The sequence below is a fragment of the Calidris pugnax genome, unplaced genomic scaffold (assembly GCF_001431845.1).
Source record: "Calidris pugnax isolate Ruff unplaced genomic scaffold, ASM143184v1 scaffold70, whole genome shotgun sequence".
NCBI classification, from domain to species: Eukaryota; Metazoa; Chordata; class Aves; order Charadriiformes; family Scolopacidae; genus Calidris; species Calidris pugnax.
Genome location: NW_015090862.1, coordinates 3,879,600 through 3,892,247, shown reverse-complemented (window position 1 = coordinate 3,892,247; position 12,648 = coordinate 3,879,600). Strand labels below are relative to the sequence as shown.

The 12,648-nt window shown below is 42.6% G+C and overlaps 1 protein-coding gene across 1 annotated transcript in view; it reads right to left on the bottom strand.

Moving 5' to 3' along the window:
• Positions 1-9,589: 9,589 nt before the first annotated feature.
• TRPM1 (transient receptor potential cation channel, subfamily M, member 1) overlaps positions 9,590-12,648 on the bottom strand; it is an 81,951-nt gene continuing 78,892 nt past the window's right edge. The window contains exon 28 of the mRNA XM_014944296.1: positions 9,590-10,868. Coding sequence (XP_014799782.1) covers positions 9,593-10,868 — 1,276 coding nt within the window. The 3' untranslated portion in view covers positions 9,590-9,592. The remainder of the gene's footprint in view (positions 10,869-12,648) is intronic.

The window sequence follows — 12,648 nt, the reverse complement described above, 5'->3', positions numbered from 1 at the left end:
GGCGGCCATGCCGGGGGCGGGCGGAGCGGGTCGCTCTACGGCGGCGCGCAAGGCCCAAGCGGCCGCGGCCCGTCTGTCCCGACGGGACACCCTTCCTCGCCCAGTTACCGAGCCTCAGCCCAGCCCCGGGAGACACCCGGGCACGGGCGAGCAGGGAGAAAAGCGGCCACAAAGAGAGGGCCCGTCGGCGCGGGGGCGCGCACCCAGGTGGGGGCCTCCGAAGCCCCCGCAGGGGCAGGTTGTTACTGCGGCCCCAGCGGCACAAACCCAGCTCCGGCGCGAATCGGCCACCGCCGCCCGGTCCTCCCCGTCCCCCTTTGCACGGGGGTCTGGGGTGATGGATGGGTGCAGCCCCCCGGCTGCTGCGCACACTCACCCTCCTGCTGCAGAGCCCACCTTCCCGTCCATCCCCTTCCTTTAGCTTTACAGGCACACTCGGGATTGCTCACTCGAGCTTCTCTAGGACATGGAAGTAACACCCTTGCCCACCTAAACTGCCAAATTCCAGCACTCTTTGGATAAGCAGGAAACTGAGCAGCTACTCGCATTTGTTTAGTGGCCCCTGGCACCCTTAAAGGTGCATGTTGCAGGTGCTGATGTGAGCACTGACTGTGATGCCCTTGCTCTCTGTGGCGGAAAGACCTCCTAACAAGAAGCAAGTTTGGATGGAAATGGGGTTTAATTGAGAGCCCCAGCATGGGACCACATGGGTCCATCAGCTGTGAGACGGAAGGCCAGGGGAGAGCCTGGGTTCTCCTGCTGGTGGTCCAAGCACAAAGGAACTGGGTAAAAACAGCCAGGCCTCTCCAGAGTTTGGCACCAGGTCTGATGTGCTGGCCAGGGTGGGAAGGGCTGCTGGTTCCTGCTGGGACTCCCCCCACAGCTGGAGCACCACAGGAGGGGTTCCAGCCAAGCATAATTCACTGCAAGGACCATGGTTTAGGGACAAGAGTTAGAGGCCTGGACCTGTCAAACTAACTGCTGGTAGCTGGGCACTGTAGCCTCGCCTTTTTAAAAAGTGTGGGTTTGGTCAGCACACCACCATTTTTCTGTAACAGCTCATATGCAAGACAACATCAGTAAAGACCTGCTACATCACAGTAAAGAACCAGGAGACTCCAGAAAAACTGAGGCATTTTTGAGGCACAAAACAACACACATAGCACCCAGCATCAGGTCAAGGTCTTCCCTTCCTACCGTTAAAAAGAAGCACATTACATCACATTATAGACCCTGGGATGTTTTGGTGAAGTCAGAGGGTGGATGTTCAATGAAAGAACAGACTTTAGGGCACAACCTGGACTCCCTGACTTAGACAAGAAGCCCCACTGATGCCAGCAGGGAGGTTCTTTTGAACAGTGAGAAGGGAAACAACCCACTGGCACCTTGCCTAGGCTGAAGAAAGAAGTATGTGTGCATACCTTTAGAGCTCTTCAGCAGCACGGGGGAGAACACCAGCGAGGACCTCCATAACTGTGCACTACTCTTGGACTTGCGGGTGGAAAAAGTAAAAATAATCTCATCATGTAGGTTTTTTAAAAACAAGTGAACCTCCTTGCACAAGGGTCCCATCTTATTTGCTGTTGGCAGACAGTTTCCTTCACTTTATCCTGTATTTTCAGAGAGAAGATTTTTAATTTATGCTGCAACCATCATTGTCTAAGTGGCATTATTCAGCCTGGCATGGTCTCAGGCTCAGCCCCTGTCCATTTTAGAGTGCACTGTGCTGCAGGAGCTGCTGGTGGTGTATTGCTGAGTGCCCGACAGTGCTGTGAGAGCAAGCCACAGCTCCTCGCCTGCTGCTGACTTACCCCTTTCATAAGCTAAATCCCTTGGATGTTTGATAAAGGAGAAATACTGCAGGACATGCCCTCATCTCTATTCTTCTTTAAAGTTTTTTGTTCATATTCAGAACATTGTTGAAAGGAAATTAAAATCAGAAAAGGGGGAAGAGAAAACAAGGGGGCGAGGAAGGCAGAAACTGCCCAAATCAGCTAGGCTTGAATTTACATGTAACAAATTTGCCAGAGCTATTAAAAATGTCAATTATTTATACTACATCAGAATTACAAGAGTATTTCTGCATCAGCACAGAGCCTTCTGGGGAGTGGCTGCAAATGCAATCTTGCTCTTGGGGGAATGAGCACAGGATAACACAAATTTCCATTAAGGACTGCACCCACACATTTAAATTGCAGTGCTGTTCTGAAAGGGAATAAACAAAATCAAAACTAAGCTCTCCATAAACATAAGATCACAAGATTTTTGAGGACTGTTGTTGGAACTGGTCCCAAGTTGCCACTGGAAGAGTTTTATACCAGTGGGAGGAGAAAGCTGATTTCACATAAGGGAGTATTTTTGAGGAGCGAGTTAATTCTGTCACAACTTGCAGCGAGATACAAGCAGGCAGGGCAGGACGGGCAAGTCAGGCAGGGCTGGGCAGGCTGGGTAGGTGGTCTAGGGTAGGGCAGGCAGGACAGGCATGGAAATCCTCTGGATGCCCAGTCCAATTTGGCAGTGCACCCAACTGCCTGCCCATCTGCAGCCATCCCAGAGTCCCTCGCTTGCTCACTCTTTTCAAGCAGTTCTGCTAAACCAGAGATTTCACAGAATGCCTTTGTTCTATGAGAACAGTCTTGAAAGAACGGTGGGAAGTTAGCTATGCAACAAAGCCAGCTCAACTGGAAAGACTGCAGACAACTTGTTCTATTCTCATTATTTTAAAAGATACCATTTTTACTCAGTGCAGTTATTTTCATTGCCTCAACATCCGGTTATTCAGTGGTATCTCCTGTGTGCTAGACTGACCAGCCTCATACTTGCCACTGTTGTGGCCTGCCCAGAACCAGCTTGGCCTCTCTCCTGGTGGTATTGCACCCCACAAGCTGTGGCAGTTTCTGGGGGCCTGTTTTTACACACAGTGCAAATTGTTTGTGACAGTGAGATAATTATCTGCTTAGCTACGGCTATGATGCATAATCTGCTGCATTTCCTGCACTTCAGATTCAGTATCTTCCTAAAAGTTCTGGTACAACCTCACAAGACAGCTCTGTGGTTGGGGAAGCAAAATTGTGCAACACATGAGGGCTGGGGTTAAATCACAACAGATTATTTTAATGGTTCCTTTTGATCTCTCAGCAGATTAGAGACCAGCTTTCATTAGGCATGTTCAAGAACAGGCTAAACCACTACCTGCCACTGACAATATTGACATTGCCTCAGTGTAGATGACCTCTTCCAGGCCTGTATTTCTATGGCAATTTATGTATTTTCATAGCTTTTTGAAGAATGGTTCAACTTTGGTTTGAACTCCAAGACACAATGACATACATGTTGTCTCATTTCAGAGCTGAGCAATGTGCCCAGAGCTAAAAGCATGTATGTGGCAAGTCTGCAAAGTCAGGGATTCCCTGATCAAAGTCTGGTCTATTTGCCACTGAATGTGTTATGGTTGATTACTTCACCTGGACACCTCCCTACTCGTGGACTCAAGAGTTTGCATACCCAAACTGCCACAGCCTGCACTCAGAGTGTGGGACTTCTGCTGGGGACTTGTGATGAAGTCAGCCCTAAAGGTCTGTACTGCTTCTTATAAAAGAAAAATATTTATGCCTTAGATTTATTAAGCAGTTGGAAAAAAATCTCTTTCCTGAATGTCCTTGACGAAGATCCAGCAGAAGACTATTTAAAATGTGATTATTTACATAGAACAGCAACTTTGATAGTCTTGGTCAAAGATATATGAAAGATAGAAAAACTATGCAAAAGCTTTAGTTTCTTGAGGTATCTCAGGAAAAAGCCCCCTTTTCAAGGCACACCTGCCAAGTGGAGGTAATATTCTCAGTGTGGAGATTTAATAATGTTGAACTTCGCTATGTTACATGAAGGTACTGTTCTTGTTAATCATTATGCAGGTATTACTTGCTTTGAGTTATTTGGAGCCATTCACTGGTACAATATTCCAGCTTGGCTTGGGCTGTGTTACACAGGCCTTGTGATAGTGACTATCACATTACCAGTGCTCCTAAACTAGAATCCAGTCTTTTTCCACAGCTATTTTTGAAGGCTGTTGGTCTGCTCAGATAATGGCTTGCTGAGTACAGCAGTCCAATTAGTGCAAGAAAAAGGAGATGCTTGTATCTAGAATCATGCAGGATGAAGTGCTGCTGTTTCATAGGGCTTTTAATGTTGTAGAGACCAACTTTAACACCAAAAGTGAAAGGTGGTTACAGGCACTTAAATATTTTGGCTGAACAACTGTAAAGAATAATTTAAAGTCTATTATCAAGACATACCTGACATCCATTGTAAAGATATTGGGCATCAACCATAAAGCACCACTTTGCCATATCAAATTTTGTTTCTGCAGATAAGGCTAAAAGTTGAAAAAAGCAAAAGAATATTGATATTTTAAGGAAATCTGTAATTCGTGCCTCACTCCTCCCAAGGCTTGTGGTTTGTCAGCCTGCTGTGTGCTATTTTTTGACTACCCCAACCCCCCTGCACCCTGGCATTAGTTAAAATGTGCATTAAGTGGCCCTACCAACCAGGTCCTATCTATTTTGCCCTTCTATCTGATGGTGGATCCCCAACAAGGGATCAAAATCCAGAATCAGGCTGATATATTCAGCTCAGGTGACCACTGTACAAAGTAGAGCATTTATCTGCAGTGCCTGTAGTGAGAGGAAAACACCTCTAGGGCTAATGTAGCATCATAGCCCAGTAAATACAGTATTGTCATGGCTAGCAACAGGCCACAGGCTTTATGCTGACTTTGTAAGGCCTCAGGACTGGGCTTGTCAGGACTCCTTTGTCTGAACTTGCCTTAACCTGCCTCAAGCTGTCCCTTTGGTTTTTTAGCTGTGAAAGCAATGTTTCTAATGACTAGAAAATTCAGTTGTAATCGTAGGATTTGAAGGCCAATGAAGAAAAACAAAATGTAAAGTTGGTAGCAAACACAAAAGTGCCCATAATCAAGCAAAAAATAAGGAAAAATAAATCAACAATATCAACATCATGCTTATCCTAGTGAAGGACCTGGGATGCTGACAGATGGCAATATTTCCTCACTACCCCCACTGCAGCCACTGAGCGTTAGACCCAGAGGATCAGTGCAAATGTGAGCATAACATCAAAAAAGGGGTAGATAGTAGGAAGTGTGCAGAGATCAATTTTACCTTATTGCTTTTTTCCCCTGTAGTAGTATAGTAGTATTCTTTTCTCTCCTCTCTTCTTGTCTCTCCTCTCTTGTCATTAGATCTAGACTAATAATAATTCATATATTAGACTGTTAAAATTTGTTACACTAACAATAAAATCCTGACTTTACATACAAGGTGTGTCTCCTTCTTGCTCATAACAAACTTTTGAGTTGAACATAACACTAGTTCAATCAGACAGGAGAGCTGTGCAGAAGCAGTACGCTGGCAATGGCACTACGTGGTGGGACCCAGCAACATGTCCAAGTGCTGCTGCGACTCTGAAAACTCACCTCCTCCATAGCGAGTGCTCGGCAGCAAACTGGCTTTGTGTCAGTGGATTAACTTCCCAGAACACCCAGGGCACAATCCCGTGGGTCTCTCAGATCTAATGATACAATCCTGTTGACATCCTTGGTCATGCACCCTCCTCATGTTACTGTTTTCTAACAAGATACTTGTGTTCTTTTAATTTTTATTTAGAAGGACAGGTGTACATTTTGACAAAGGTGATGGTCAGGCCCAGAACCCAAGAAAGCATCCAAAGAGGCAGTATGGAGAAACCATAGTTGGAAGGTTTCAATGGCTACTTTAATTCATTACTAAATAATATGGAAAATGGACTTTCTTGGGTATCAAAATCCAGCATCTAAAATGGAAAAAGTATATTAAGGAGAGGCATGCAAAAGCAAAGTCAAGCTAGTCCCAGAATGATGCAATGTTAAAAGGGGTAATTAATGGAATCAGCTGGTGTAGCTAAGAACCCACTTATGTGGATATTACAATTGAGTCACCGTGTTTAAAACATTTGCCTTGAGGGAGAGGGAGATGTCTCCATTGCAAGATACTGTAAGATGAACAAACTTAAATTACCTTAGTATAACATCTCTGCGCAGACACAGCCTTAGAATACGCTTCCTTTAGGGCCGACCTGGTTCAGTAGATGTCAAGCACATAATAAAGAATGGTAAGTGGAATTCAGAGTGACACTGCTGTGGAGTCAGCACAGACTTAGCAGGAGGAAGGACACATCTTCAGTATCAAACATGCCGCTTCAGAAACGCGAATTCTGTGCTTGCATCCTTTCAGCCAGTATTCAAGAAAGCATGTAGGCAAACATGCAAATGCGTTGATTGTTATTCCGTTTAGTGTGTCCCAAATCTACTATTGGTCTTCTGTGGACATACAGAGCCATATTAAATCTTATTTAAATGGCTGTATGGCTAAAATAACTCCGCTAAAGTCAGTGCAGCTACTTCACACTTAATGGCAGAGGGGTTATAATTTCAGTTCATGCTATGCAAGAGCACAGAAAAGCTCTGAGCCTTATAAAGTCATCACTGTATAGAGAACTTTATGGAAAATTACTGGCAAAGATCAAAAAAGAAACTTTGCTTAGAAAATGTTCAGCCCACGCACTGCATAAGAAGAAATAGATAAGTGAAGTGTTTTGATATCATTATAATGAAAAATTTGTTATATCAGATTCATTTCACATCTTTTTCATAAGTTTCTTTATAAATATTTTCTCACAAAGGAAGTAAATAAATACAAAGGTAAAATGTTTTTGTTTGAAATCTACATGCTATGGGATATGTTTGTAATGTAAATGCTACAAAAATAACTGGTCAAACAGAGCATGATTGAACACAGGTTTTATAAAGACAACGTAACAAGAGGTATGCAACAGACTGTATTTCCTTCCACAATGCATACTGCTTGTTTAGCAAAGTGCTGAAAAGCTGCATCCCTTTGTGTTTGTTAATGAATCCATTTCTGGCGAGTGTCCAGGCAAACAATAAAAAGGCATTGGCAAACTGGAGGCTATTTTAACCACAGGTACAAAATGGCTATATAGTTGCATAGAATGGTAACACAGTAGTAAACATGGAAGTGAAACAATTTCAAATGTCATTCTGGTTTTACAAAATGTCAAGTTCCCTAAAGTTGAATAAAAAAAAAGCCCACATGAAAAGCAAAATGTCAACACTGTTCTGCCAACAGTGAAAGCAGTAAAACTGCTAATAAGACCAAGCCTGCAAAACCCCCTAGTGAGCGATGCCTGTACTTCAGGAATGGCTGTGCAGTTACCAGGATCATTCCGTCTGGTAACGGTACTTCAAGATATAAGTATGGACGGAGTATGAAACTATAATACAAACTGTAAGAAGCTGATGCCATCAATGCATCTGTAGTCTTCCACCAATCCCTGCATTTCAAAATGCTGTAAGCAGCATTACCAAGGGGGATAGTGAGACCTACACACTGACTGAGCTCAGTGGAGCTGAGGGGGGAAAAAAGAAATTCTGTCTTTTCAAAACAGTTTATGAATAAGTTCTGATGGTTAACGAGTTAAGTGTAAACTTTTGACCAGTATTCTGTGAACAAGTAACATGACTTTAACTCTTAATCTTTCTTGTCTGTTCAATGGGGAGCAGAATGTTGGGGAGCAGAATGAAGCCCCCATAATTCAAGGGGAACTAGTGAGCGACCTACTACACCATTTCAGTGCACACAAGTCTCTGGGACCAGATGGGATCCACCCCAAGGTACCGAGGGAGCTGGCAGACGTGCTCACCAAGCCACTTTCCATCATTTATTGGCAGTCCTGGCTAACTGGGGAGGTCCCAGTTGACTGGAGGTTAGCAAACGTGACACCCATCTGCAAGAAGGGCCAGAAGGAGAACTCAGAGAACTGCAGTCTGACTTTGGTGGCTGGGATGGTTACTGAGCAGACCATCTTGAGTGCCACCATGTAGCACATAAAGGACAACCAGGCGATCAGGCCAAGTCAGCATGGGTTTATCAAAGGCAAGTCCTGCTTGACTAACTTGAGGAAACAGCCTCAAGTTGTGCCAGAGAAGGTTTAGATTGGGTATTAGTAAAAATTTCTTCATCGAAAGGGTTGTCACGCATTGGACCAGGCTGCCCAGGGAAGTGGTGGAATCACCACCCCTGGAGGTATTTAAAAGACGGGCAGATACGATGCTGAGGGACATGGGCTAGCGGTAACTTGGCAGTGCTGGGTTAATGGTTGGACTCAATGATCTTAAAGGTCTTTTCCAACCAAAATGATTCTATGGTTCTATGGTATGCCTTCCCTGCAAAGAAAGGCACTGAATATTTGTGAAAAAAAATCCTGAAGGGTAACAGAGAAGAATGAGGCAAATAACATTATACTATTATGAAGAAAACTATCAAAAGCTAGTACTTGGAATGCCACTGCTGAGATAAGCGTGTTGGGAAACTCCTTTCTCTGTAGAGACTTTTTTCCTTTGACATTTGTTTTTGAAATTTACTCAAGAAAACATATGGAATTTCTGTTCTCATCTGGGAAATCTGTTTTTTGTATAGACTGACTCCTAGAAAATGTTCCTTGTTCCTCATGTGTTGGCATAATGAAATTGCAAAATGAAACATGAATTTGCCACAGTAATTTGCTTCAAACAGATTAGCTACATTTTGATCGCAGCCCATCAGAACACTGTTCCTGTTTTGTTTTGTTTTCCCTTGCAGGCATTTAAGAAAAGCCAGATTCTTACTCCACATGGACTTCTACTGCAACACAAAACACTAATGCAGATCTTGGATTCTTCTTATTAAAATTTCCATATACTTCATATACTTAGAATTTCCCTAAACACTTTGAAAAAAAAAAATCACTGTTTTTTCAACAGTTTAAGGCTGCCAGCATGCTTTGGGGTGAGGACAGTATGATCCTGAAAGCAAGATTATGTCACTAAAGTTCAAGAACAGGTCAAGAACATGGCCTTCTGGGTCAGGTTTCTCCAAACACTGTATTTTCCTACTCAGGCCTATTTTAGTGAAGACTGCTCCATTGTGCTTGTCTGAAGGAGAAGCTAAGAAGCATCCATGAAATCAGTAGTGAAAAAGGGGACTGCATAATTTTTCTTTGCCTCCAACAATTTTGTTTTGATTTGAAAAACACAATGGTCACAGAGAAACCAGCTGCATAAGTAAGGATAAAAACTAAGGCTGGTTAAAAATTTATTCTGTTTAAGAAGTCTTCTGATTAAAAAAAAAAAATAATTATAAATTATTGCATGGTAATATTGTCCTTCTTTCGAGAGCTTTTATAAAGAGCTTGTCAGTAGATGAGCTTATGAGGAGGCTGAAATGGAACAAAGAAAGTTCTATACTGTTGGCATCTGTGGACTGTGCCTATTTTTTATCTGCCCCTGAGAGAGCATCTGCCTTTCACCTGACCCAGTAAGCATATATTTAAGAACAGAATATATATTTATTAAGTTTAAAATGAAAATAAATAAGTATATGCAAAATCCTTCTTTAGAAATTAAATTAAAAATACATACTTTGTTCAATTAGTCATGCTACTTTCTTGACTGTCGATAAAACAGGGGCCATGAGCCATTTCAACATTCAGTTTCTGTGGATGCATTTTCTTGCCTAGCTTTCTGTTCCTCTGTGGCACTGCCAAATGCTACCACCAAATTAGTTACGCTGCTGGCATGTCCTGGTCTATTTAACTTGTCCTTTACAGACTTGGCTTTCCGAGAATGGCTGTGCAAACTCTTTGACCGTACTGATGGGAACCCAGAAGTCCTTTCTGGCTTTACTGATAGTAAATTCTCTTTCTCAGCCTTGACAGTGGCAGGCATAGGGGTGTAAGAGGCACTCATACCTGCTTCACCAACATCACTGTCATCTGTGTCCATCTGTAACTGTTTCTGCTCTGCTTGCCTTTCTGCCTCAGACGTAAAACCAGGGTATTCTGGAGGACGTTCTTGAGAAAGCTGCTGCTCAACTTCATATTTCCACTCTGTGGCCCATTGTTCGATTGTAGAAGGGCCCACCTGGTCCATGATGGTACTATACTCTGTGGTCCAGTTGTTAACTCCTCCAACCAGCTTCCCACCCTGTGCAAATATAAAGCTCCTTGACTTTGTCATAGTGGTTTGACAAGCACTGAATGTTTCAGGAGGAAAATAGCGCATCGCTTTAGATTTATCCAAGGGGTAAGAGATGGTTGCTTCTAGCTTGGTACGTTCTACTTTTAACTGAGTGTTCTGAAAATCTGCTCTTGGTACTGACTGTTTGTTTGTAACAGCATCCATCTGGTTTATACTTCGAGGAATCATTCCATCACTCTTGAAAATCCCCAGCTTTTCATCCCCCAAACCACCTGAACCAGAATAGGGTCTGGAAGCATTCTGTGCAATTTCTAATGTAGATTTACTGTAATCTGATGTGGCGACTGCATTAGCACTAGAGGTATAGTGGAGACCGGTGTGATGTTCAGGAACCAGCATCCTTGGGTCTGCTCCATCTTCTTTGGTACCAACAGAATGGGCTTTTTTACGCAATCCCATGGCTGGTGACATAGGAGTTGTACTGTCATCGTACATTAACTCATCGCCACCAACATGGTATCTGTACATACTGTAGCCATCAGAGCTGTTAACGCTGCTTTGCCGTAGGAGATACGCAGCATCACACTCGGACGAAGCCCGTGAACGTGTGTATGTCAGCTCAGATTTGTCAATACCTGCCAGCTTCTCAAGAGCATTCACCATCCGACCAGATAGTTCTTCCAACTGAGAGAGTCGAAGGTCGACTGTTTGAAGAGAAGCTTTCATAAAATGTTCTCTTTCATTCACCTCTTCTAGCCTCATAGACATATTTTCAACTCTGTTGGGTATAAAAGAGGAAGCAGAGAACAGAAGCTGTGGAATTGTGCAGCAACCCACTACAGGCACCCAGCTACTGTTATCTTCGTAAGGCAGAATTTAGTGCTATATTCACACATTATTATCTTTTTCCTACATGTAGCATCAAAAGCACGTGCATTTTCTTGTAATCTATGCTTTCTGTATACCGTATGAGAGGGCCATTTGAACTTTGCCCTTATTTACATGCCAGGAGAGTACAAGAGTTGCAGCCCTTAGAGTCGGCCTACTGTTAATGCTTCTGAGTGTGCCACCCACTTCACATTCAGTTGTTCTTGTTCACTGTGAAGCATCAATCAGTTGTATGAAAAATACTTTCTAATGGCATGCTCACAGGCTGACTTAAAATAGCATCAAGGCATGTTGTAAAACAGGTTTTGTAGCTGTATGAGAGAGAACATATGCTGCTGCATGTGGGATTACTTTAGCTCTTGAGATACCTTTCAGCTATGATCAGCTAAAGGGAGTGGAACTATTGTCTAGTTCAATTAAAATAATGCTTTTTCTCATTTTCTTTTATCATTTATATCATAATGGAAGTGATGGTACCAGAAGAATGCATATAAAAGTAATGCATTAGAATGTGACTTAGAGATCATACACTAGTAAATGAACTGTGGAAATCAAATTAACATTCTTTTGCTCACACACACAAAAGATGACAAAGCATCTGGAGCAAGAAGCCATGAGAAATAAGCAAATCTGCTTTGTGGCCATAGACCATAGTGAATCAGTGAGGCTTACCAGCCCTGCTTTATTCTCTGCCACAATACCTAGGATTTTGACAAATTGCCATGGATTAATAATGCGACAGAAACTACTCGAATACAGGTAGCAGATTTCATTTACTTCTCTATTTTCAGATTTCAGATATAATAACACAAGATGTTCAGGGCCTCCTTTCAAGAGAAAGATATTTATCTGTTAAAGAATTTACGGCTACTTCATAAGAAATGTTAAAAAGAAGATAGAGATATATATATATTTGTATGTATGGAGCAGTTCATCATAAAAATACCATAAGGTATATTAAGGTGAAAGGGTGTTTAAACTGCGTATCATTTTTGTTACAGAGAGGCTTTTCCCATCATTTCAAGGAAGTGACAAAAGACCCCATCAAAGCCTGTCAAGTGACCTGGTAAAAAAGCGCTGCTGCCATTATTGCTGTGCTTACACAGCAACATGCAAACATTACCCAGTCCTTAGAACAGCTTAATGATTTACATGTAAATATTCCCTGTCTTTTAAATGGGGAAGTTCATACTGAAAATCTCAATGCCTTGTTCAAAACTTCCGAGAGAGATTAAAATTCAGCCGTTGTGAGTGCTGGACCTTGGCGCAAAGCACAGGTCCAAGGGAAGAACCCTCAGTGCTTTTGTCATTAAGCTCCAACATGCCTCTCATGGTTGGATGAGCTGTCGGAAACTCAACAAGTAGTAATTTGCTCAAAGGGATAAAAAGCATATCTGTGATCTTTATATGGGTGAGAGGGAAAAATTCACCATGAGCAAAAATGTTCTTGCACCAAAGCTACCCAAAGTAGCAGCCTTGGTGACATAACAGTAGGAACACCAAAGAGCTTGCTCTTGTGAGATATGCACGTGCACAGATATTTACTCAGGATTCAGATCAGCTTCTGAATTGGTGGTGGTTTTCTTCAAGATCTAAATCTTTTGTACTTTAACTCAACTTTGGTTATAATGAAGACACAAAAAAATCAAATATTGTTCCAAGTAAGTGAT